This window comes from Sarcophilus harrisii, chromosome 4, assembly GCF_902635505.1.
Source record: "Sarcophilus harrisii chromosome 4, mSarHar1.11, whole genome shotgun sequence".
Classification (NCBI taxonomy): Eukaryota; Metazoa; Chordata; class Mammalia; order Dasyuromorphia; family Dasyuridae; genus Sarcophilus; species Sarcophilus harrisii.
This window is the reverse complement of record NC_045429.1, coordinates 177,683,956-177,711,609: the sequence shown is the minus strand read 5'-3', so window position 1 is coordinate 177,711,609 and position 27,654 is coordinate 177,683,956. Positions and strand designations below refer to the sequence as shown.

General features: G+C 31.9%; 1 protein-coding gene and 1 long non-coding RNA gene across 10 annotated transcripts in view; one reads left to right on the top strand and one right to left on the bottom strand.

Moving 5' to 3' along the window:
- Positions 1-27,654, bottom strand: part of TBC1D32 (TBC1 domain family member 32) — a 175,792-nt gene that overhangs the window by 89,642 nt on the left and 58,496 nt on the right. For all 9 annotated transcript variants that reach the window (XM_031964344.1, XM_031964343.1, XM_031964345.1 and 6 more), the window contains 8 exons: positions 24,120-24,262; positions 23,250-23,377; positions 20,298-20,499; positions 18,750-18,832; positions 16,861-16,996; positions 15,446-15,533; positions 13,216-13,334; positions 4,272-4,388 (listed from right to left, as the gene is read on the bottom strand). In XM_031964344.1, coding sequence (XP_031820204.1) covers positions 4,272-4,388; positions 13,216-13,334; positions 15,446-15,533; positions 16,861-16,996; positions 18,750-18,832; positions 20,298-20,499; positions 23,250-23,377; positions 24,120-24,262 — 1,016 coding nt within the window. The remainder of the gene's footprint in view (positions 1-4,271; positions 4,389-13,215; positions 13,335-15,445; positions 15,534-16,860; positions 16,997-18,749; positions 18,833-20,297; positions 20,500-23,249; positions 23,378-24,119; positions 24,263-27,654) is intronic.
- On the top strand, positions 320-2,108 carry LOC116423150. Its single transcript, XR_004233626.1, has 2 exons — positions 320-1,494; positions 1,898-2,108. It is a non-coding gene; the product is annotated as an uncharacterized LOC116423150 (long non-coding RNA).

Genomic DNA, 27,654 nt, shown 5'->3' with positions numbered 1-27,654 from the left:
TTTTTAAACTTTTTCAAAAATTCTTGTTGAATTTTGATGCAAATGGCATTTTTCTTTGAGGATATTTTTGTAATTGTTGTCACACTATTCTCTTCTTCTGAGTTTGTCTTCATCTTCCCTACCACCACAGAAGCTTTTAAAATTATTTTTGGTTGCTTACTCACTATTTTAGTATATTTCTTGATTTTGAGCTTTATTTTAAAGTTGAGTTCTACTTAACTGAAGATGGGATAACATTGTCCCAAGCCTTTTTCTACTGTTTTCAGAGCTGGTACTGAGAGTCTGAAAATTTTGGTTGCTTTCAAGGTAATGTGACCCTGGAAAATGTATGGTCACTGGTCTAGTCTGCACTCCCAGAAAGGGCCTTTGGTCCCCAGCAGTCACCAACACTAGCACTAGCACTCTCTTTGTCTAGGAACTGAGACTTGGACTTCTGCTCCTTTGCGCTAGAGCAACATCCCTCCTTCTCGGCCCAGAAACTATGGCCCAAAACTATGTATGGGCAATAGAGTTACTAATCAGCATCAATTTTATCTAGTGACAGCAAAGGGATTCCTATAATCTCTTTGTGACCAGTTGTCCAAGCCTCTTCCTATTTCTGAGCTGATAGCTCCCAAAGCTACTATTATAACAGTTGTTGCCACTGTGGTACATGTGGACTCATGGCAGACCTACAACTCTGTACCACAAATTTTTCCTGTCAATCTAAGTTTTCTTAAGCTGAAAAAATTATCTTGTTCCAAACCTTTTGTTGGCATTGCCATTCCTAAATTAAATTTGAGGTGTCATTAAAGTTGTTTAAAATGGAATGTTGGAGGAGTTTAGTTGAGTGGCTGCTTCTAATCCATAATTTTGATTCCCTCTCCTCCATTATGAAAGCAAATTTTTAAGAAAAGCAATCTAACTCTTCTTTCTCCAACTGCCACTTATAAGAGGTATAACCTCTTATAATTTAGCCTCTGGCCCCACCACAGAACTGAGACTGTTCTTTCAAAGGTTAACAATGATCTCAATACTATTTCCTCTATGATTTTCTATATTACATACTCATATATTAACCAAAATAAAAATAACCTTTGAAATTTTATTATTGATATTAAACTTTATACTATGTATGTGTGTATACACTCATATATGTGAAAAAAATTTAAAGAACTTGGTAGACTAAAATTATCATCAGTTAGTCTTAGAGCAAGATGATGCTAATTAAGTCTATTAGTTCATATCAAAAATACTCAGAAAATCATTCACATAAAGTGATTTAAAGAATTCCTTGCTAAATATAGACTCCTAGTACTGAAGTTTTTTGCTACTTATTTGTATGTACAGGAAAATCATGACCTTTCCAAGGACTTCGAGTCTAAAATTTTCCTGTGATCAATGAGAATCAAGAGGACGACAAGGCAAAAATTCTGAAAAGAAGGAAGTTAAAGAATTCACTACTGAAATCTGAAAAGGCAATAATGCCTGCCCTTTTGCCTTTTTCAATGTCAGGTAAGAAAAAGTGCTATTTTGTTTTACTATGGGGAGCACCTTCAAAAGATGTTCTTATAGGTTTTTTCTTAATTACAATCATTCAATAAGGATTTATTAAACATTAGACACTGAGCTAGATGATGACAATGGTCACATTTCTAAAGATGATAAAAATAGTCACCAAAACTATAATCACATAAAAGTCACCAAAAAAAAAAAAAAAATCACTTGTAAATTCAACTCTGTTATCTGTCAAGCATGAAACTTCTTTCTTTCAATTATATATAAGAAGATGAACCTGAAATTTAGAATAATGTTAGTAACAGTATATAATATCTTTTGAAGTTTTGCAAGGATAAAGCAATGCATTTCACATGCTGTGGGCAACATGAGTCCCTTGTAATTTCTTCTTGCACTTTAGGTAATGTCCTCTCTGTTTGGAGGGCACTGAGCTGCTTTTTGGTCCACAGCTTTCAGTAAACTATTGAAAGGCAGAACCACCAGGACAGGCAACCTAATTTTCATGACAAGCATAGCACCCCAATATTGTTAAATGGTGCCACTTTCTGTCTTGTCACTTGGGCTTATGCAACAACACAAATTGGAATTGGATGGAACTTATCCCCTTTTGGCAGAGTAATGCCAAAAAGACTGGAGAAATCAATAAGAAGAAATTCCTTTTCGTCAAAGCTGGCATCATTCTGGATTGTCCCAGAACTAACATACAAAGTTAATCTATTATCAACTGTAACGTAGCATTATTAATGTAATAAAATGCATTTGAAATTTTTATTGTGTAGATTGTATTCATTTACTATATTTAAAAAGCCTGTGCTACAATAAGCTTAATGGTCTGTTGCATTTCTATATTAGCTTTTCCCCTTCCCAAATGGAAATTTCAATAATACAAAAAAGTTGACTTTGTAGTACTTTTAACATAAATAATTCACGTGAATACATCCAAACATTCTGGAGAGTATTTTGGAACTATGCCCAAAAAGTTATCAAACTGTGCAGACCCTTTGATCCCGCAGTGTTACTACTGGGCTTATATCCCAAAGAGATCATAAAGAAGGGAAAGGGACCTGTATGTGCATGAATGTTTGTGGCAGCCCTCTTTGTAGTGGCCAGAAACTGGAAACTGAGTGGATGCCCATCAATTGGAGAATGACTGAATAAATTGTGGTATATGAAGATTATGGAATACTATTGTTCAGTAAGAAATGACCAACAGGATGATTTCAGAAAGTCTTGGAGAGACTTATACCAACTGATGCTGAGTGAAATGAGCAGGGCCAGGAGATCATTATATACTTCAACAACAATACTATATGATGACCAATTCTGATGGACCTGGCCATCCTCAGCAATGAGATGAACCAAACCAGTTCCAATGGAGCAATAATGAACTGAACCAGCTACGCCCAGCGAAAGAATTCTGGGAGATAACTAAGAACCATTACATTAAATTCCCAATCCCTATATTTTTGCCTGCTAGCATTTTGGATTTCCTTCACATGCTAATTGTACAATATTTCAGTCTATTCTCTTTGTACAGCAAAATAATGGTTTGATCATGTATATTTATTGTGTATCTAATTTATACTTTAATATATTTAACATCTACTGATCATCCTGCCATCTAGGGGAGGGGGTGGGGGAAGGAGGGGAAAAATTGGAACAAAAGGTTTGGCAATTATCAATGTTGTAAAATTACCCATACATATAACTTGTAAATAAAAGGCTATTAAAAAAATACATAATTTAGAAATAGCATTGAATTCACAAAGCTACATTTTTTGTTATCAGAGTTCCCAAAAGTTTGATGTCAAGGTGGTCACTTAATTACCATTATACATTTGGGTACTCTTTATTTTCTGTTTAATCAAGGTGTCATGAGACAAAAAAAGAAAGATGTTACCAAGAGTTCACAGAATCAATGAGAATGGGCCTCCATTCTATGCAGCATATGACCAGATATTTCTGAACATAGTCATTTAGTCTTACTTAAAGACCTTCAGTGAGGGAGGAAGCTGATTTCCCAAGATAGCCCTTCCACAACAAAACTAAATTTGCTTCTTTTATCCCTAATTCTGCCCATTTTCCACAACAGTTGGGCCATTTTACAGTTCTGTACCAACTGTTTATTATTGCATCCATTTTTTCATAGCTCCTCTGGCATTTATCTTTTTCATTTTTTTGCCAACTTTTCTAATTTGATTGATATAACGTATAATTTACATTTTTCTAATGAGTGATTTAGAATATTTTTTCTCTGTATATTGATAGCTTAGATTTCTTTAAAAAATTGCAATCTTTATCCATTTATCAATTGGGAAATGGCTGTTGGTCTTATTGAGTAAATTCACTATGTGTCTTCTTCTTAAGGAAATTTGAAAAAAATTTCCCCGTTATTTCCTTCTCTTCTGATTTTCTCTGCATTGGTTGTGCCAAAACTTACATTTTATGCAATCAAAATTGCCTATTTTATCTTAAATTAGTTTTGCTAAATAGTTCAAAATGGGTGGGAGAGCAGAGTATATATGTTATGTTCTTTGTCAAATGATTAAAAAATGCTAGGCTTGATGTACAAAATAAAATTTCAATGAAACAAACCAAAAAAAAAAAAAGTATATAATGCTCAGATTCATCCAAATATTACATTCCAGTAAAATTTGGATAATCCATGATGAGATAATCAAAATTGACTATAACTTTGATTAAAAGAAAAAAAAACTATTCAAATAGTTTTACGTCTAAATCTCTAATAATGGTCCTTATAAAAATATACTTACAATTATGCATGTAGGAACTTCGCGAAGTGAATATTCTGATTTATTTGGAATATCCTGGTTGCCTATCAGTTCATAAACAGCAGGATAGGATAATAAATTTACTAATGCTAGAAAAGACTGTAGAGAAAAAGAGAAAGGAAAGAAAAAGAAGGGGAGAAAGGAGTAAGAAAAGGAGAAAAGGGAATACAAAAGATTAATGTTCAATCTAAGAAAGAAATTTCATATATGATTAGGAAGTAGACTAGCATAACAATTTTAAATGAAAGATTTAAGTCCATTTCTTTTTAAAATAATATCTAGCTAACAAAAACATTCCAAATAGAGTTCATTTTAAAGAAAGTCTCACACACAAAATATATTCACATTTAGCAACTATGAAAAAAGCAATATGATGAAAAAATTTTAAAGGCATTAAACAATGTACTTTAAACAATTTGATCTCATAGAAAGCAACCTAATGAACTTGGGTCATTTAATTTTCTAAGGGAATTTACCTTTTTCAATCCACGATTAAAAGAAATGAAAAATTTCAGTTACAAATAGTAATAATAAATTCAAGTTAATAGCCCCTTTGAAATCTACACATGAACATCTTGGGAAATTCTGTTCTATTTAAAATAAAAATCAGAAACCAAATTAGCTACGATTAGTTCATTGGAGTAATTTAGATTTTTTTTTTAATTTGTTTAAAGGAAGAAGGTAAAAACCTAAAAAAACCCTGCTTTTCTACACCAAAGAACAGACACTTAGTTCACCATTTACATAAATCACTAAGTCTTTCTTCAATATAATTGATTCTACAAAAAACACAATTTCTCTTTGAAAATGACAATTTCATCCTCTGGTCAAGAATCTCTAGCAACATACATTTTGCTTAAAAGAACAAACCTTCCTAAATCAAGTTCACTCAGATCTGATTTCTTCACTTATACTTAAGACCTGCAGATCATATTCATTTGCATTTGCAGATATATTTTCTTATCAATTTACAATTATGTTCAAATATATATTACCAAATAAAATCATAACTTTTTAAGTTTAAAAACACTTGAAAGATGAGTTAGCTCAAGTCATAGCTTTTAAAAATTAATAAATAAGGACAGAAATGAGTGACTTTGTCAAAGTCCTCAGTATTAGAATCTGGGCTCTACAGATTCCAAGGCTCATAGAATCTTTTCTACAAAAGGTGTATTTCCAATTTGCTCAATTTATCTATTTTAAAATAATTTTTAGCTTTGTATTTTCAAAATATATGCATAATTTTCAATATTCATCCTTGCAAAATCTTCTGTTCCAAATTTCTCCCTTTCTTTCCCGTCCCTACTCTCTTAGACAACAAGTAACCCAATATATGTTAAATATGTGCAATTCTTCTTTACATATTTCCACATTTATCATGCTGCACAAGAAAAATTAGATCAAAAAGGAGAAAAAATGAGAAAGAAAACAGAAAGCAAGGAAACAACAAAAAAGGTGAAAATAATATATTGTGATACACATTCATAGTGCTCTTTCTGGATGCTGATGGCTCTCTCCATCACAAGTCTATTGAAATTGGTCTGAATCACCTCACTGTTGAAAAGAGTCACATCCATCAGAATTGATTATCACATTATCTTGTTGCTGTGTACAATGTTCTCCTTGTTCTACTCACTTCACTTAGCCTCACTTTATGTAAATCTCATCAAACCTTTCTAAAATCATCCTTCTGCTTATCTATTTTTTAAAAATAATCTTCTGATAAAATTTTCAAACTTTATTGTAATCCTTTTTTGGTAGTCACATCATACAATTCGAGTGCAGCAGTAACAGTACATTGTTAGTTGCTTCAAAAAGAGGACATGGAATAATCTTCAATTTTGGAAGAGGGAGATATAGCTTCATGAAAAATATAGATAAAATTGTAACTGTGTGAACTGTGTATATAGCTGGGCAAGAACAAGGAAGGAAGGGAGGAAGGGACAAAGGATAGGAGAGAAAGAGGAGATATAAGTGAGGAAGGGAGAGAGGGAAGAAGGCAGGAGGGAGGGAAGAAGGCAAGGAGGCAAGAAGGAAGGGAAGGAAGGAAAGAGAAAGAAAGAAAAAGAGCAAGAGCAAGATCAAATTTAATTTTAAGCTAATTTTTGAAATATAAGATTTCAGAAATCTGTCAAGGAGTGGCTTACAGGCATAATGGACAACAAAGAATATATACTTGAAAGAAGGAAAGAGTAAGAAAAATTGAGAAAATACTAATTCCCTAGATGAAACAAAGTAGTGTGAGATACTACTGGACGGATTTAAATTATTGGTTAAATAATTCTATTTCATCTGGTAAGTAGTGGAGAGTCCAAACGAGACTGTGAGAAGATTGATCAGAGTGCTACATTAGGATAAATATTCAGGCATAAGTCTATGTAGACTATAGTAAAGGGGGACAGTTTTGGAAAGGGGTAGCAAGGCCAAATAGATATTTGATATTCTGATATTCCAGATAAGATGAAACAGGGACCAAAATTAAAATAAAGTCAGTGAGAAAAGAAAAGAGGATATAAATACAAGAGCAAAGGAGAACCTAAAGGACTTGGTAACTCTTTGTACACTGAAAGTGAGGGAGAAAGACAGTCAAAAGATCAGTCAATTTCAACCCTGGAACACTAAGAGAATGGTAAGGTCAAAATCTGGACCTAATTTCCCAGTTATATGATCAATATGCTAGAAGACTACACATATTCTCTAATCCTTCCTAACTCTCAAATCTCTCTAAAAGTAGGATTTATACATAACAAAGAAATTTCAGGTGTCTCCATAGTCTAGGAAAAGTTTCTTAAATTGTGCATTTGTGACACCATATGGGACTGTGTAACAATGTGGGGATAACAAAATTATGATTTATTATGATTAAATGTTTTATTTGTAGACATATATATATATATATAGCGCTAGCTTATGTAAATTTTTTTCTGGGAAAAAAGAGATCACAAGTTGAAAAAGTTTAAGAAGTCCTGGTCTAGGATATCAAGCATTCAAATGAGATAAAAACTCAATGAGATAAAATCAAAGAAGGTTAATTACTAGCTCTTAAGTGACTCAATTAATACCCCTTCCCTAACTGCCCATCACATTTCGGCAGCAAAATAACCCATTGACTTGCAACAAGAATTAAAACCTACACTCTCTTTTCCTGGCTTCCACCCACTAACCAGTGTTTCTTGTAGAAAAGCAAAATGTAGAAGCTTGCTGGAGCCACTTTAGTCCCTTAAGAAGCTACTTGAGACAGAAATTAGGATCAGTAAACCACAAACTAATTGCTCAGCACAGAAAGAGACTGATGAGAATTTTGAAGTCCTATATCTTGAGGACAACCCCTCCCAAAGGGGAAAAAAAAAAAAACAAAACTGAAATTACAGAGATCTCAGGAAGAAGAAAACTCAAGCAAGACAGTTCAATTTCTCAACTCCAGACTTTTCACTCTCCTCATGTCCCCTGATCGCAACTCTGGCTTTCTTTAAATCTCCCCTAGGAAAGTCCCAACTTTCCCCAAGATGCATTTCCCAGTCTTCCATTACCTTACTGCCTTTTCCTAAAATTCTCTTTAATTATTCTCTTTCTTTCTCTCATGTTAGCTTTTCCAATGGTAAACAAGATCTTTGAAAGACCTGCTTTTTTGATTTTGTTTCCTTAATGCTTATTACAATTCGTGGAACCAAGTGGTAGCTTAATAAGTGCTTGTTGATTTAGACTTACTATCATATTTTTAAAGATTCTTCCATTCCTATTTCTGTAGTATTTTTAACACAAGTATTATACTTGGTAAAAAGATTTTTTGCATCAAATAAAATAATCATGGGGTTATGGATAGTTTTGTTTTTAATATGATTATATTAAAGTATTCTCACCTTTGTAATGTAAATTCACCTTGATGATAAAAATTTTTGCATGAATTAATATTGTCTTTTTATGAGAATTTCAAAATTTTTGAAGCAATATTCATTAACAAAATTAGTCAATAATTCTCGTTTTTGCTTTAAGGTACCTTAGTTTAGATATCAGTCTGTATTTATCTAATAAAAACAAAATTAGAAGAATGCTTTATCATTTTTATAATAATTTGTTCAGTACAGGTATTCATTACTCTTTAGGATTATTTAAGAACATTATTTGAGGTTCTAATAATTTGGATACTTTACATTTCTGTAAGTAATGCTTTATTTCTTCAGGTTCCTTGTAATTTTAATTTCATTTTTTTTTTTGTCAATTTGATTTTTTACCCTCTTCTTTTTAGTCAGGACAGTTAAAGTTTATGTATTTGGTTAGCCTTTTTAAATGATAACCTTATAGTTTTATTTTAGCTCGCTAGTCTTTTTGGCTTCCCATCCATTTATGATTTTTCTGACTTAATAGGTTTCTTCAATTATGATGATTTAGGGTCTGTTTATTGATTGGCTTTCCAATTTAGTGAAAGGCATTATGAAACTGAATGAAAAAAAAATGACTAAAATTTGTATTTGACATAATTATCTAACAAGTATGTAATAAATGAACTGAAAAAAAAATAACCTGGGAGAAGTTGATAAAGATAGTATTCTAGAAAACAGCAGCTAGATGATCAGAGACCAGATTAGAGAGGTGGCTATAGAAATGAAATCCAGAGAAGGAAATGGCAAACCACTCTCTTATATTTGCCAAGAAAATCCCAAATGGGGTCACAAAATCAGATATGACTGAAAAGAAATGAACAGCTAATACAAATGAAAATTCCAATTTAGCCTATCTTCCTGCTCAAACTATTTTACTATTCCTGCTCAAACTATTTTATATCAATGTGTCTCCAAGGTTCATGGGGGGTATCTATTCATTAACCTCCTACATAAACACATATACATAAACATATGAACTCAATCATAAAAATATGATCAAACTTCATTCACATGAATTAATCATAATATGCAGCTCACATGACACATTAATTGTTATGAGCCAGAACTTGAAACAAGGTGATAACTCAAAGGAGATGTTAGAATCCTAATGTTAACTCAATGGAATAGATACAATGCTTATTGGTTCACACATTAGAGCAAATCCTTACAAAGTAATAAGTCAGTTGCCTAATTTAGCACGGTACTTCGAAAATTCTCTAACTCACTAAAGTATTTAAGTACTCATTGGAGTTCACAAGTATGGGAGATTCACGAAGTTAACTTTGTAATTCTTGGAGGTAGAGTCAGATTCATTCCATCTTCCACCTTTGTGCTGGCTAGAGGCTGAAGAAAGCAGAGGCAGAAGCAAAGGACAAAGCTGCAGCAAGAGCTCGTAGAATCAAGGAAGGAGAAAATAAACGTTTGGATTTTATCAGCTGGCTGTATTTGAGGTGATTATTGATTTGAACTGAAACTAAGGCTGTCTCCAGAAAACCTCCCCAAGAAACCTGCTCTGAAGGAGAACCATCATATTATAGAAAAGAAGAGCACCACAATTAACCTTTATTAATATTGCTTTGGAAAGATACTAATTTTTAGTCAATTGAATTTAACCTCCATAATTATAGCAGATTAATAAACCTTTTTTAAAATTTCTATTCAAGATAGCATAATTTTAAAAAAGATAGAACTGCTTTTAACAAATTATGCATCTGTAATTTATTGCAAGTCATGATATAATTATCTAAAGAATTCCTATTGATTTCCACAAGATTACCCTGAAGCATCAGAGTATAAAATTCAGTCCACATATCATCTTAATTAATTCTGATGTGCTATTTCCCATATTCAATTAAGTGGAACTCTACATGAAAACAATCCAATAAATGCATTTCATTTAAAACATCTCTGAACTGAATTGTAAAAAAGAATTCATTTTCAGTAGAGTCAGATTATAGGGAAAAAATACCATTTTAAAAATTTTTGCACAATCATTAGTATGGTTCAATATGTTACATATAATTAATGTAGATTTATCTGTTGAAGATACTAAAATATGTGTATTAAATTTTACATTAGATTTATATTAAAATATGAGACACTGCATCTCATATTCTAGGCAATAGGGTTTCTTCACTAGTAGGTCAAACTTGTGAGTGCCTATTGAGCTTTTGTTTAAAGTTTGGTAATACATTTGAAATCAGAATATCAAGAACATAAAGATATAATATTTTAAAAGCCATAGGAAATCCCTCCTCTTTGTAGAGTTGACTCAAAACATCCTTGTTAAAAATTCTGAACGTTTATTTCTTCCTTTCATGTCTTTGTTCATATTAATAATGTTAATTAAACAAAATTCTGTATTAATTATTTATTAATTTCATATTAATGAATAGTTTGTTATTAAAATATGTTTAGGAATAAAGCAGCTATCATCTAAATGATGTGGTACTGCTCAAAATAGATAAGAATTGATCTATAAAACAGGCCAGATCTACAACAAGCAAACCTGGTTGAACAAACTGCCGGGAAGGAGTTCATGACAAAACAACATATAGAGAATATATATAAAATGCTAGATAGTAGATAAAAAACACAGTATCAATTACATAAATTTTTTTAAAAATTTACATAAACAAAACCAATGCAATTAAAATTAGGAGAAACAGTTCACTAGAAAAAAACAGTTTGGCACCAAGTTTCTCTGATAATGGTCCCATTTTCAGTATTTTTGGGGATGTATGTGTGTGTGTTGTACATGAATATACGTGTGCATGTACATATATGGATATATGTACACACAAATATATACTATATAGAGAGAGAGAGCTAACTTAAATTTGTAAGAATAAGTACCATTCTCTAATAGATAAAAGATCAAAGGATTCATATCCTATTCACATAGGTAGACCCCAAAGTTTCAATAACTGAAATTTCTCAAGCTGACAAGAGGCATATAAAAATATACTTGAAATCACTAATAATTAGAGAAATGCAAATTAAAGCAATTCTTAGGTTCCACCTCACACACAACAGACTGGCAAGATGGTTGAAAATGAAAAAACGGCAAACTATGGGAAAACAGAAACATTAATTCACTATTGGCAGAAGTATGAATTGCTCTAGCCTTTATGAAAAACAATTTGATATGGGACAAAAATCATGCATGTCCTCAAACCTATTTGTAGAATCTACCAGGCTTATACACACACAAAGCAAACAAAGAGAAAAGGAAAATACCTATTTGCATAAAAAACCACAAATGCATAAGTGTGAACAAATTATCATAGTGAATATGGTGAAATACTCCTGTTCCAAAAAATGACAAAATCTATAGTTTCAGAGAAATCTAGTTAAATCTGCATGAACAGAAGCATAGTGAAATGAGAACAAAAAAATTTATACACACACACACACAATAACAACACTGTGAAAAACAACTATGAGGTGGAAGAATCTAGAAAGATGGCAGAGAAGCTCAGAAAATTCCAATCTCTCCAGATTTCCTCCACAAACAAAACAAAATTGCACCTCACATAGACCTGTGAAAAACAAATAAGACTTGAGGCAGGGCAAGGATCTGATAGAGTCAACCTAAGAAGAGCAGAAGAGCCCCTGGCCTGGATTTAATAGATGAGTATAGAAGCAGTGGGGCAGAGAAGCTGCTGGCTGTTGTCGAACTGTTTGTCTTTTGTTCTTGAAGAGACTATGACATCAGGGAGGTAATGCAGAGTGCACACACATAATGCACATGGTATGCAAATGAACTGTAATGAAGGTAGAGAGGGCTCTGCAAAGTCACTAGACTCACCATTTTCTCCAAAACCAACTGGGTTTAGAGGCAAGATAAAGATCAGAGATGGCAATGGGATGACCTTGGTCTTTTTAGGTCAAGGTCTTTAACAGGAAGTTCAAGCAAAATGGAACCTTCTTAACTTTGAGTCAAAGTTACATCATAAAAAAAAATTGATCTTAAGTTGAAAGGTACCTCTTAGGTCAGCTAATCTAATTCTCAGTTTACAAAATGAAGATACTAAAGGACAGAAAGATTAAGTGATTTGTCCAAGGTCAATCCAATCAAATACAATAAATATTTGTTAAAGTGGCCACTACCTGCTAAGCAATGTGCTAAGTATTAAGGGTGAAATTAATAAGAAGACAGCTTCAATCCCTCAGGAACTTACTTTCTAAGGGAGAGACAATGCACAAAAAGAAAGAAAGTGGTGGTGTTGAGGAGTCCAAAGATATTCAGCTGGGGGAATTTTATTCCACGGTGTTAACTCTTAAGATGTTATTAGTAGTGTTATAATTCAGAAGAAAGACTAGGACAGAACTGAGTATCATGTGATTCTAAAATGCAAAATGGTATAGGAAAAGGAAAAAGAGCAATTATCTTATATGAATGAAGTACAAAATGAAGAAGTGACAGACCCAGAAGAACTAGATGAGGGAGGAGGGCTAGTAATTCTGGAGTACCACTCTCATAAGGAATGGATTAAAGAGGGAACAATACATATATATTTGGAAGGATACAAAAGTCTTCTAAATTTATAAAGAAATAAAAGAAGGGAATAGGATGGGGAGAGAATAAAAGGATGTGTAAATTTATGGGAATGAGAGAAAGTGTAAATTAATAGTAATGGGATATAAGGGAAGGGAAAAGATAAGGTAAAAATAAGGGAGAGATCCTTGGAGGTAGGCAAAATTAAGTAATAAGCAAGGCAAGGCAACAGATAGTAATAAACAAGGGACTCAGCAGGGATAGGAAATAAGAGATACACACAAGTATAATAATAATGATCAGGAGTACAATTTAGTAGGAAAAAAAATATTAATCCTTGATCCTGAGATCAAGTTAAAGCTAAAATAGATTTCATCCAAAGAGTAAAATAAAGAAACTATACTAAAAAAGCCATATTAATCATTTAATCAGACAATATCCAGATTATTTAAAATAACCAGAAAATAAAAGATTGGGATAGAAAATGATGAGTTGGTAGATTTAGACCAAAAAAAAAGAAAAAAAGATTGTCCTGATTTCTTACCTTCTGACAGCTTTGGTCAATAGGATCCACTGGAGTAGATCTGGGATATGTTACTCTAACATCATCTCTTCCACATTCCAACATGGACCATAATTCAGTTACAAGTGCATTAATAAACCCTAAAAAATAAAATGATTTTCTATTATACATTTAAATTTTATAAGTATTCAAACATTACTAATAATCTTCTCTACCACTCAGTAAGATTATGTCATTGGAAGAAATCAAATAGTAAAGTCACTTTATCAAGAAGGAAGCCAAGGATCCTCAAAAGCAATGAATGGAATATAAAATATAAGTGCAATAATAGCCTAGTGCCAAAGGTGATGACATACAGTAAAAGTCAAAAGAAATATGAAGAAAAGCCAGATTATGTCCAAATTTATAGGTCCAAAATATCTGTGAAAGAAAATGCTACATGCATCCAGAGAAAAAACTGATAAACATAAGTATAGTAAGATTTTAAGTGTGTGGTGCATGCGCACACACACATGTATGAATGCATGTGCATGATAGCTTTAAACTACGGTGTATAATGGTGGCCATTTCTAGGGCAGGGAAGGGAGAAGTGGAGAAAAAAAAGAAAGTTACATGATAACTATATCATATATTTGAAAGATAAAACAAGTTGTATTTAACAGAATTGCCATTTCATCTGCTATCCTCTTTTTTTCTATTCTACTTTGTTATGGAAATGCTTGTTTTAGTTCTTAATTTCAGATTTTGTAAATTTTTAAATGTTAAAACAAAATGAATATTCTCTCTCTCTCTTTTTTTTTATAAAGCTTTTTATTTTTCAAAACATGCATGGACAATTCTTCAACACCCTTGCAAAACCCTGTGTCCCAATTTCCCCCCCCCCTTTTCCCACACCCTCCCCTAGATGGCAAGTAGTCTAATATATGTTAAACGAGTAGAAACATATGTAAAACGGTTATTCTCAAAAAAGAAAAAGGTGATGACACAGTATATCTGAGCAGTCTGTTCAGATATATTCTTTTCTATTTTCTTTCTATTTCTTTTTCTATTTTCTTTTCTAACTATATTTTTTTCTAACCAGGAAGTAGCAATATGCTAGCTATAGTACCAAGACACTATTTAACTTTATACTAAAGTTAGAATCAGAAATGTATAGTCTGTAAACTTTTCTATTTCCTTCCTTCTTTTGTTTAGTTTTTAATAATTCTCTAGTAAAATTTTAAAATGTCCTAACCTAATCTCAACTACATACAATTATTTTGGTTATTTAAACACTATTTATTCTAGTCAACAAAACACTAGTTTTAGCATGATAAATGAGGTAATATGCTTAGAAGAAATGAATGTTTAATTTATATTATATTACTTGCTATCTAAAAGAGGGGGGATGTGGAAAGGGAGGAAGAAAAATGTACAACACAAGGTTTTGCAAGGGAGACTGTTGAAAACTATTTTTGCATGTATTTTGAAAAATAAAAAGCTATTACAATAAAAAATAATACTAGCTTGATACAGTGGTTCACAAAAGATACACTAAAGACTTGAAAATGAAATCACAATGTAACCAATTGAGAACAATTAAAGAGTCTAATTTTGGATAGTATGCTAAGTTTCTGTGTTCTTTTCATTGTTTTGTCACAGCAAAGTTGGTAATGAATGCTGTCATCAAAAACAAGAGGTAGGTAGACAGCATATTTGGGAACACTATGTCATTTTAAAAGCACAATGTATGCTGCATGCTATCAAGATGTAAAATGGCATAAGCCTATGGGATACCCCAGCAAAAGAAGTCACGACAGTTTAACACTTCTTTATCAATGGCCCATAAGTCAATTAAATCTTTGACATGGCTCAAATTTCCTGACATCAACTACAGGATCATGAAGTTTGTAAAACAGGGTGATGAACAAAAGAAATCTGTCTGGAATCATTAAGATGCAGTATTATTTAAAGAAAGGATGACATCACTTACTTTTACAAGATACTTTCCAACATTAATAAAGGAAAAAAAAATCTTATGAAGTGTCCCTTATAGATTACTTCACTAATTATTACTATTCTAAAAAAGAAAACGAAGTGAATCTAAAGTTCATAATTAATTTTAAAAAGACAACTTTGAATGAGAAAAATGTCATATCTACCAGATAATATATAATTTTCAGAAATTATAGAATTTTTATTGCCACTATTCTAAGCTCTGATTATATCTGTTTATTTTTTTAAAGTGATAGCTTTAAGCCAAAAATATTACCTGAATTTCTTAGAGCTACTGCACCTGCAGCTGTTGATGCCATTTGTGTAACCATCACTCCATATCCAAACTTTTCATGCCTACTGACCTAAAAATAACAAGAAAATTGTATGATTTTTAAGATTAAAAGTAAAATAAATATCATTTGCATATTGCTTATACATGACTTATCTTAATCAAAGATTAACTATATAAACAACTACCATAATTTAAGCTCCATGAAAAAAAAAATCCTATCACTAAAACATAAACAATTTTATGCCTTTAACAATGCCTATCACACAAAATGTAGGACGCTTAACAACTATTTGTTGAATTTCAAGTGATAACTAGAGATATGTATATAATCAGTAGAGATTAAAATTATTTTTAAAGTAATTCATAAAGGATGAAATAAAGGCTTAACTGCTAAAACTAACGGCAAAATTCATGAACTAAAAAACCTTAAATGTTTTTATTCATAGCAGCCCATTTACTCAGATTTTATAGGTAACATTTAGATTTTTAAACTAGCAAAAATTATCAATAATCAATAATGAGATTGTGGCAGAGGAGTGACTACAAGCAAAAATATGGGCTACATTCAGAATTTATAGCTTAATAGACCAAAAAAGAAAAAAAAATATGTATGTGTCTCTCTCTGTATATATAAATATATAGAGATATAAACATATATATATATATATACACACAAACACATTTATGTGCACATATATGTATATATCTATCTCCAGAAGAAAACAATTTGTCCCATTTACCATTAAAACATCTTAATATTGTCTATGGCATCAAGAAAAGTCAATCTTTTGTTTAGTGTCATTTTTAATGGCTTTTGTATAAAGCATTTTAGAAAGATTTCCATTCAAAATGGTTTACATATTTTTTAAAGTGTTAGCATTTAAAAAAAATAAATTAACAACTATTTAGAGAACTCAACTATATACACATATTAGTCCTTGAGAGTTAAATTCAACAAACATTTATTATATGCTAGGCACTAGGGATACAAAGATTAAAAATTAAACAATTAAAATTAAAAAATTAAAGGCTCTTGAGAAATTTACCATTCAGATAACTTTACCATCCAAATAACAATCCAGACAGATTTCACTGTACATAGATGTTTGATATCATACCAAGAAAATATATAATTGATTCACTGGATATTTTGCTGTTTTAAAATGGTTTTCCTACATGTATGTAGCCATATGTTATGTCTTCAATGTGTGCTAAATAAACAGTTTACATAAATATCAAGGTATAAGTTATGATGTTATATGAGTTCTTTAACTGAATTTTGTCTTGTTATAAAATCTTCATTCACAAAAAGATATTATTGTTTTAATAATAATGCTACCATTACTATTATAACAATAATAATAACTATCTTTTTTGTAATAGGTTTTAATTCATACCTGTTTTTTTGCATATAGGTTGAACATAAATGTCACACAATCATTGATGGCACCTGTTTTCTGGAGAAGTAGTAGTCCTCTTGGAGTAGCAGCAAAATTTAGCAAGTCATCTAATAAATTTTCTTCCCATGCCATGCTAAAAGCAAGGTTTAAAACAAAACAGAAGGATTTTATTTAGAAAGAATGGAGATAAGGACAAGCAAATTAACAATCACCACAGATATCATTATTGTAAAATACATGTCAATACAAGAACTCTAGAAATATTATAAACATAAAATATTTTTCTTTTTGTATCATTTATACATAATTGTATTTTCCAAAATGACTGTTATATTAATTACATACATGGCTGCTTTCTTAATACTTAATTTTTTTTAATTGATAACTTTATTTCATCTTAACAGCTAGCATTTATATAGTATCTGCTAAGTATTTGACAATTACTTTCTCATTTGAATTTCATGACAACCCTAGGAGAGAGATATTATTATCATTCCCATTTTATAGAAGAAACTGAGACAGAGATTTATGTGATGTGTCCAAATAACAAAGTCCCTAAAAGTCTGGGGCCCAGTTTGAACTTGGTTCTTCTTTTTTTTTGTCCCCTTGCCCTGAGGCAATTGAGGTTAAGTGACTTGCTTAGTCACTACAGCTAGGAAGTGTTGAGTGTCTGAGACCAAATTTGAACTCAGGTCTTCCTGACTTCAGGGCTGGTGCTCTATCCACTATACCATCTAGTTGCCCCTAACTCAGATCTTTTTGATTTGATGTCTAGCACTCTATCTACTGTACCATTGATTTGTTTTGATTTTTTATTATAGTTCTGTTGTGCCTAGATTTCCAAAGTTTCAGTTTTTCAATATGAACATACTTTCTTTTTTTACTAAGTAGCATTCTTTCAAGGTTCCTAAAGCATATATGCATTATATTTTATTTTTACAACTTTTAAATTTCTACATCTGGGAACAATGAAATAGTAAGAAATAACTAGTGATACATCATACGTAATCTGGTAGAGCCCGATTTCTTTTCTAACCAGGAACTCCCGGAAAAGGAACTGTTTATTTCACTACAGGGACTAAAGCATTCTGAATTGTCTGCAAGATGATACTCATGTTTTTATAGTTTAATTTTGTAGATATATTTAATGAAACTGTGAATGTAAAAGAATGGAACTATTTCTCAAGAGTAGTGTCATAGATTTCTTATGAAAGACAGAGATTGAATCTGTTGTTCAGTTGTTTTCAGTCATGTCTGACTCTATCACGATTTGGGGTTTTCTTGGCAAAAATACTAGAGTATTTGCCATTTCGTTCTCTAGCTCATTTTACACCTGAAGAACTGAGGCAAACAGGATTAAGTAACTTGCCCAGGGTCACACAGCTAGTAAGTGTCTGAGGCCTGAGTTGAACTCACAGAGATGAATCTTTCTGACTTCAAGATTGGAACTCTATCTACTGTACCACTTATGAAATAGATTTTGTAAAAAATTCCATTGTGATCTTGTGATAAATTAAAATTAATACTTTCTTTATTTTCTTAATCTGAAAATAACACAAGTTTATCCATTTTTTTTCTTTTTTTCTATTTTGTTTCCATAGCTGCTGATTAAAGTTAAAATAAAATCTATTCTGGAAAAAAAAAATTGCTCTTACCTATTCCATTCCAATTTTAAGGAAATTACTAACTTTTACACAAACAACAAAGTAAGTTTAGTTTCCTAAGCTAACAAACAGGGTAAACCAAATGTTCTTATTAAAAAGTAACAACTTCAATGTTTCATATTTCATTCTATGAGTAAAGTCTTTATGATAGGATGCTGCTATATGCTTGTTTTCAATCATTACATGAAACAAACACATATGAACATAATCTGTAATACTTACATGTTTTGAGATTCCTGGCTTATGGAAGAAATAGAATCAGAGCCTTCTACAGGAGTAGGAATTCTTTCTGAAAGCAAACTGGTCTATAAGTTAAAATTTTATATAAATTAGAAATGTTACTAATATACACTGCTCAAAATTTAAGTTTTATTATAATAAAAATATTCATAATCTCTTCTGAACTGCTTTTTAACATAATTTGTTTATTAAGAAGTCCTTGAAAAGGACTACCAACTAAAAAACCAAAGCATTTAATAAAGAACTTATCCACAAGGATTAGATAACAAAGGATGACTTTTACTGATCCCTGTGAGGCTGTGATGTGTATCAGCATATAGGGAGAAAAAAAATAATAGCATACAATGAATGAATTTCATCATACAGTCAGATCTCAAATATTCCATCAAGGAATTATTTGGAATACTCTGAAAATTATTTATTGGAATATAAAGGAAGGGAAGTAAGGAGGGAGGAAGTTAGGGAAAAAAATTAAGGAGCCTTATCAAAACCTCGTTTTTCAGAGCTCTATTTCAAGAAATCATAAATAAAACTGCATGAGACAAAAGAGATAGAATAAATGAATAAATAAGTGGGAAAGAGAAAAAAATCTAAGCCCTAAAATCAAAGATATCTTATGTGGTCTCAGAGATCAAAATTTATATTCTGATGAGCAGAGTACACACATGTAAGGGTATGATTTCCCAAGTGGATAGAGGGAAAGGAAAGGAAAGGAAAGATGGAGGGAGAAAAGAAAGCAAGAAAGGGAGAAAGAAAGGAGAAAAAGGAAAGAAGTTAAAAAGGAGGGAAGGAAAGAAGGGGAAAAAGAAAGGAAGTCAGGAAGTTAAGAAGGAAGGAAAGAAAGAAGGAGGGAATTAAGGAGGGATGAAGGTAGAGAGGGAGGAAGGGAGGAAGGGAAAGAGGAAAGAAGGGGTTGAAAGTAGGAAGAGAGAAGAGAGGGTGCAAAGTCTCTTGCAAAGTCCTCAATCTCACTTTCTCCTCTGATTTTTCTATTCTGTCCAGAAACATTGAGGGTCTCCCCTCACAGTTTGATTTTTTTTTTTAAATAGGCAAAGTAGGCCATCATTTGTTTCATTTCTTATCTAGCCATGTATCACTGAATGAATGTTTCCTCAAACAAATTAAGACCTAGGAAAGACTTTAGCTTTAAAAGGCCAAGGTCTCCTACAGCATCTGGAGTCACATCCAGTAATTCTGACCTATGTCTTGTCATTGGACTCAGACTACATTGGAGGAGAGAAAGTGAACTGATGACTCTGACAAGGCACTGCCTCACTTAAATACGATTCACTTTCCAAGACATCACTTTCCTGATGTCATTGGTCTTCTTCCAGAATGAAGAATAAGCAATAACACCTGTATTGTACAAATCTTTCCTATTACAAATAATCATCCTAAATAAGAAATCAGTATAAGTACTCAGTACAACAAAGTACATTATGGAAAAGATAATAATAATAAATGCACTTGAAATAAGTTTTTGGTCAAAGAATTAAACAAATTCTAATAAAAAACAGCTATCAAAGTTACCTTTTTCCATGCTTTAGCAATAGAGTAATGCAAATTATAAGGAATTAACACCTGAAGACCTTCACAGGTGCTATACATCTGGCGGCATACAGAAATGAAAGCTCCTTTAACCATAGGCAACATTTCAGATCCAGAAAAAACAGAAATATCCTCATCAAGAAGCTTCTTTGAAAACTGGGCGATTAAATGAGCACCTGTGGGGCTAGAAGAGAACACCATGTATCTTGACTCTCTATTCTGAATTTCTGAGTCATTTTCAGAATACCAAAAGTTTTAATTAGTACTGTTCCTCAAAACCTATTCTGTCCTTCTTCAGGACTCTTCATCTTACTTTCCTGTCCTGTCTGTATGGAAGTGGCCTCCAAAGCATAGGAAGCAGGATACAAGAGAAAATGCAAAAAGAAATTATAAGAAAGAGATTAAGAATGTAGTTATACTCCTATTTGTTTCATTTGGGGATAGAACTATATTCATGAGTTCTATTTACTCAGCACTTACCACATTTATAGTACTTATTTTTCCAGTACAACAATCAGGATTAAAGTTGGAGTTAGAAATGTTTTTCCTCTACTTCACTGTTGTTTATTATTGTTCAATCATTTTCCATCATGTCCAACTCTTACATGAATGAAGTTTTCTTGGCAAAGATACTGGAGTAGCTTACCATTTCCTTCTCCAAAACATTTTATAGACAAAAAGATTGAGGCAAATAGGGTAAAGTGACTTTCCCAATTTCAAACAGCTAGTAAGTGTTTGACGCCAGATTTGAATTTAGGAAGAGGAGTCTTCCTGACTTCAGGCTCAGTATTCTATGTACTGTGCCACCTACTCCTCTTCCTCTACTTTATAGAAGACATTCAATCTTATCTTGTCTTCTCCAACACATTACTGCCCCTTCAATCATTTAACCCACCTTTCTCATGTCCAATATTCTTAACTAATGATTCATTCTCTGAATTCTACAAAAATGGCAAGGTTTTCTTCATTCTTGAAAAAAAAAATCCTAATTTGACCCTATCATATCTCCCTCTCTCCGTTTCTCCCTCCCTTCAACCCTCTGTAACAGTCAAAGCCCCAAGGGAAAGGGAATAAATAGCATAGTTTACTTTCATTAACTTCTTCCTTCTGTTTCCTCTACTCTTACTCACTCCTCTGTCCCTTTATAATATTCTCATCAATCAATTGAACTATTCTTTTCAGAGTGCCTTTTCTCAGAAATAATCCTTCTTGACCTCTCAGCAGCTCTGACACTGTTGACCACATTCTACTCCTATGTATGCCATCAATTTGGATTTTCATAACTGTTTGTTCTTAGCTCTCCTTCTGTTTTAATTGCTCCTTCTCAGTATGTTTTGTTAAATCATCATGTATACTGAGTCCCTCAGATAAATTTGTACCTCTAGGTTCTCTCCTGAATCTTGTTCACTTGCTATATGCTCTCCTAATTACTTCACAAAGACCAATAGATTCATCTATTATCTCTATTCCAATAAATTATTCTAGCCTCCTTCTTCTGAATGCCATTCTATATAACCAATTGCTTTTCAAACATTGCAAAAAAGATATGTTGTAGGCATCTCAAACTCAAATCAGTAAAAATAAAAGTCATTTAATTTTTCCACCAAATGCTGAGCCGAGGGCACCACTATCTTCCAGTTACTTACAATGACAACCTTGGGATCATTATCTTCAACTCCTCACTCTCCTGCACTTCATGAGTTCAATCAAATTTTTTTTTTGTTTCATCTCCCACAACATATTTAATATCTGTCCTCTCTTCCTCAATCACATAGCCATCACTGTGGATCAGATACTCAATACTTGTCAACTAGACTATGGCAATAGCCCCTTATTGGTCTTCTGCTAAGTTCTTCCTCTTTTCAATCCATTTAACAAACAGATGCCAGAGTAATATTACTAAAAATGACACGTTTGATTTCATCACTCCCCTGCTCAATAAATTCTTAATAGCTCCCTATTGTCACTTAGCTTCTAATTGTCATTTGAAGATATTTTTATAACCTCTCTTCACCTGATAATTCATCAGAATTATGATACAATCTTGATGAAACCAACCTGGCTTCTTGTTATTTCTGTCCACAATATTATAGTGACTCTAACCCATTACACCAGCTATTACCCAATATTGGAAGACACCTCCTCATTTTTGCCTTTATGCCACCTCCTATAGGAGACCTTTCCTAAACTCTTCCCCACCCACTACTTCTGTTACTAATACCTTACTACCAAAGTTACTTTGTATTTATTTCACATTGCATATATAATGCCTCCTCCCAATAGAATCTGAGAGCAGAAAATATTTTATTTTTGTCTTTATATGAGCAGAGAACTGGAATGAGATGGGCAAGCAGCGGACTACAATGGTACCTTCATGATGTGAGACAATAAGGTAGGCTCCCTATGGTGAATTTCTGGAGAAACACACAAAAATTACACAGGAAGGGCAAGTATGGATAGGTTGTTCTCCATATAGTTGGAAGAAACTCCCATAATGATGAAGTCATAGATCCATTTGAATATTTTATAATTTTTTATCACTTTTCACAATTCTGAGCACAAAGCAGGCACTTAATAAATGATTATTTATTGGGTGGTTAATAGGATTATTCCCAAAAAGAACAACTGAGTACTCAGAAATTAGAAGTCCTCATTTTAGAAGTCCCCAGCTAAGCTCCACTTTTTACAGTTAAGCCCCTGGTCATAATAATACTTGAGTTGCCCCCATTCCCCACTTGGCAATGCCTTGCTTAAAGCTGTTCTGAAAATTATGAAGTGTGCCATGAATGGTCAGTAATCTTTATCAGTCTTAGCATAGTTGGTCAGTTAATTTTTTCATTCTAACTTACAATTGTATGAATTTTTTAAGAATTATATCAATAAAGATAAAAATACAAGATGAAAAATAATAAAAAAGTAATTGCTTTTGCTTACTTTTCATCCTTAGAAGAGTTCATGTTTTCACCATAAAGAAGTAAAAAAAGGCCTTCTTCCACAGAAGCAATTCTTGCCAAAATATCAGCTACATGGATTAAAGCTGTTTCAGAACAATTTGCAGCAGCCTATAAAGATATAAAGTGAATTATTTTTTCTTTCATGTTAATGATTCACCTAACCCATATAAAGAAAAGGTCATATCTACATAAAGATAAAAGGAAGTTAATGTCATTGTTCATGGATAATTGTGAAGACTGATTATAGTCTATTGTCAAAGCAGGATTATCAGCTTAAAAACAAAAACATCTATTTTTCAATCCAAACTAATTAATTATCTATTGATAACATGTCCCATTTATAACATTAGAAACTATTTCATGCTTTCTCTTATTCATTTTTTCTCTTCCACACATTAGTTTTCAACAGTCTCACTTGTCTTCCAACCTTTCTTTGGAACTTTTATTCTATAAGTGTTTTAAGAGAGGTCTTTTCTTTCTTCTTTTTTTGAGTACTGCTATTATTAGGCCCCTTCTATACCCATTCCCCAGGTAACACACTAAATAATTTATTTTGAAGATTTTCACATTATTAGTATATCTAAATTGATCAAAATAAAAAGCCAAGGCACTTAAAATGTTTTATGTAATTTTTTATGCCACTTTGTTATAGCTAGTGTATCAAACCTTTGCATAAACTGATACTTAATGTGCTGTGAATAAAAACTCTATCAGCATTGGGAAATAAATAACAAAATAATATTTCAAATGAATTATATTAAAAAAAAATGAAGCCCCTTCTGAATATCCTCACCAATTCCCATTAGGATATCAGTAAGTCCTCTGACTACATTTACTAAAGCATACTAACCTCAGTTTCTTTCATTAAATTATGAATAGGTTCAAGAAATGCATCTATCACTTGGCTCTTATATAAACACTCAATTGCAGATTCTTTTTGATCACACAGTATCCGCAGTACTTCAGTCACCAAACTTGCTGGAGAATAGTCCTCTATAGGGATAAAAAGAAGCATTTTGTGAGATTTAATTCAACAAATTATATAATTATCAGGTTTTAAAGTTTTTTAAGATGATTGGAGTTAAGAGACACAAAAAGCAAACAAAAATCTTAATGAAGCTGATTACCGAAAACAAATTACTGCACTGAGATTTTTGGAATATTCTATATATTGTCTACCTTCAAATAAATGAAGAAGAAAAAAAAAAGTCAACTTTTGTTGTTGTTGTTGTTTAGTCAGTTCTCAGTCACATCAAACTTTTCGTAGCCCATTTCTGACCCAAGGCAGATACTGGATTGATTTGTCATTTCTTTCCCTAGCTCATTTTACAGATGAGGAAACAGAAGCAAACAGATAAGTGACTTGCCCAGGGACACACATCTAGTAAGGGTCTGAGACTATATTTGAACCTAAGAAGATGAGCCTTTCTGACTACAGGCCCAGCACTATATCCACTATGACACATAGATGCTTATTCACTACTTATAATAATTATTATTATTTTTGTATAATGCTTAAGATTTGCAGGGTGCTTTACAAATATTATTTCATTTGAGGCTTACAACAACCTTAGGAGATAAATGCTATTATTATTTCTATTTTAGAGTTGAAAGAACTGAGGCAAACAATGTGATTCCAGCATCACATACATAGAGTCTTCCTGACTCCAGGTTCACTCTTCTGATATTTCAAGGATCTGTGCTTTTATCAGTGACCATTCTCTCCATTTATGCATAATGAAATCTTTGCCTTAGTATAACTTTTTATGAATTGCTGTGGCTAAAAAAAAATGTAATCTTCTAATAAATCCTATGAAGATGAGCACCAATGCACTTTCTTGGGCCATCCCTTGAGCAACAGATAACAGACATAGAAACTATGGTTTTTCTAGCTTAGTAAAAGCTGCCAAAAATAATCTTTTGCTCTCTGAAACTTCAAGAACTATGTGTCACATCTTCATGACACACAGCAACAATGGACTTTAGAATAGTTTAGAAAAGATGTTTTAGCCTTAACATTCTAAAATCATTTTTTTATTAAAGCTTTTTATTTTCAAAACATCTGCATAGATAATTTCAACATTCACCTTTGCAATTGTGTACAATGTCCTGGTTCTATTCACTTCACTTAGCATCACTTCGTGTAAGTCTCTGCAGGCCTTTCTGAAATCATCCTGCCGATTATCTCTTATAGAACAATAATATTCCATAACATTCATATACTATAATTTATTCAGCCATTCTCCAACTGATGGGCATCCACTCAGTTTCCAGTTTCTTGCCACTAAAAAAGGGCTGTCACAAACACTTTTGTACATGTGGGTCCTTTTCCTTTTTTTATGATATCTTTGGGATACAGACCCAGTAGAGACACTGATGGATCAAAGGGTAAGGCACAGTTTTATAACTGTTTGGACATAGTTCCAAATAGCTCTCCCAAATGGTTGGATCAGTTCACTAAAAGCATTTTTTAGCAACTAAAATTAACAAAATAATAAGAACATAAGTTCATGTAAGAAGAAAGTTAAAGTATAAAAAATTTAAGTTACTAATTCAGACTGATTAAACTCCCTCAATTGGGGAAAAAAAATGAGGACATGCTACACAAAGACTGCTGGAATAATTGCCAATACTCATGATTCTAAGAGAATTCTAATAAGTTTTTGTGAAACATTATCATTGGACTCATCAAAGGTGATCTGAATGCAGACAGAAGTTTTCTCACTTTATTTTTACTAGGGTCTTTGGCATAATGTAGCTAATATGGAAATACGCTTTTTCTGATTTTGTATATATAATCAATAAATGGTAGCTTGCCTTCTCAGTGGGTAGGAGAGGGATGAGAATGAGAATGATAATTTTAAACTCAAAGTTTTTTTATGTTAAAAATAAATAACAATTTAAGAAAATAAATAAAATACAAAGCAAAAAAAAAATTAATGATGCAGATGGCAATAGTATATAACCTAGGCATCTTAGAAATGAGAAATGGTTTATTTGACATCTTTTACAGGCCAAACTAAAAGTAATTCTGGGACAGAATCTAGAATTTTTACTTCTTTTAACATATATATCAAATATTAAGGAGTCAGATTTTCTATTAAAACAACAGGGAAAAACCTTTAGCCCTTTATAAAGGTGATTCAAAAATATATAGTTGATGAATTAGATGAGAATACCAAGACACATATAGAATGAAATGACCAAATTTAGACAGATGTGTTGCTTTGTCTAGAACCCAATTTCTTAATTCTTAATCATGATTTCTATGCAAAATGATTTTTTTCTGGATTATTGATCAATATATGTAGAAAAATTAAAAAATATGTAGAAAAAAACACATAATAGTATATATTTCTATTATTTAAGAGTTCTATGGATAAAATCTATAAAACATAATTTTAAGATGTTCTTTTCTTAAGTCCTTTTCTATTGTTGGAAGACAAAGTGGAGCGTCAAAGAAATGTATTGTTGCACTGAAAATGTTCTGAGCAATTAAGCTATCCAGCATTTATTCACTTGAATTATATTTAGGATTTTTCCCAAGAAGTGATACACAAACAACATACATTAGGCTGTTTAAATGTTACACTCTAGAAACTTTTTCAACGTCCAAAGGAATGTAAAAGTCTTTAAAAAAAAAAAAAAAAAACTTAGCTCTTGTTACAATCTTACAAATTACTCAACCACTATCAAAGAAAATAGATTTTTACCAAGTTCCTTGTAGCACGTTTTTAAATGAAACCTTGAAGTCTGAACTTTGAGATTTCAGTAAAGATTGGCAATTTGTCAAAATGTTTCAAAGATAATATGAAGGGAAGAAAGGATAGCAAGTGGCAAAAATTAAATATCATTATCATAATCATTACAGTTTATTTTATTGGTTACTAAGTTTACACTTCACAACAACCCTTTGAGATAAGTAATATAATTATTATTAGATCCAATCTAGGTCTTCTAAATTCAAAATAATATACCTTCTCATCCTTGTATAATTTAAATATGGATAATAATGAAAACTCATGAATGGGAAAGATAATAAATGAAGGACAGAGTAATATCAGATTATTCAGAAGTCTCACACTTATGAAGGAATGAATACTTCAGTAAAAGTGAAATATTAAATAAAATATCACCAAAAAAAATTAACTAAACCTTTAGAGACAATATATAGCTTTTATACACATGGGAATCATTTCAAACTAAACTGTGACATCAGCCCATCAGATAAAGATGTTACAAAGAAAGTTACTATTTGGCCTAATAATTTACAAACAAAAAAACAGCTGGATAAATAATGGCCAATGAATAGATTATGGGATACAGTTTGATGGACTGTAGGTGACAGATTAGATTGCATTTGTGAAATTATGCAACACTGAATG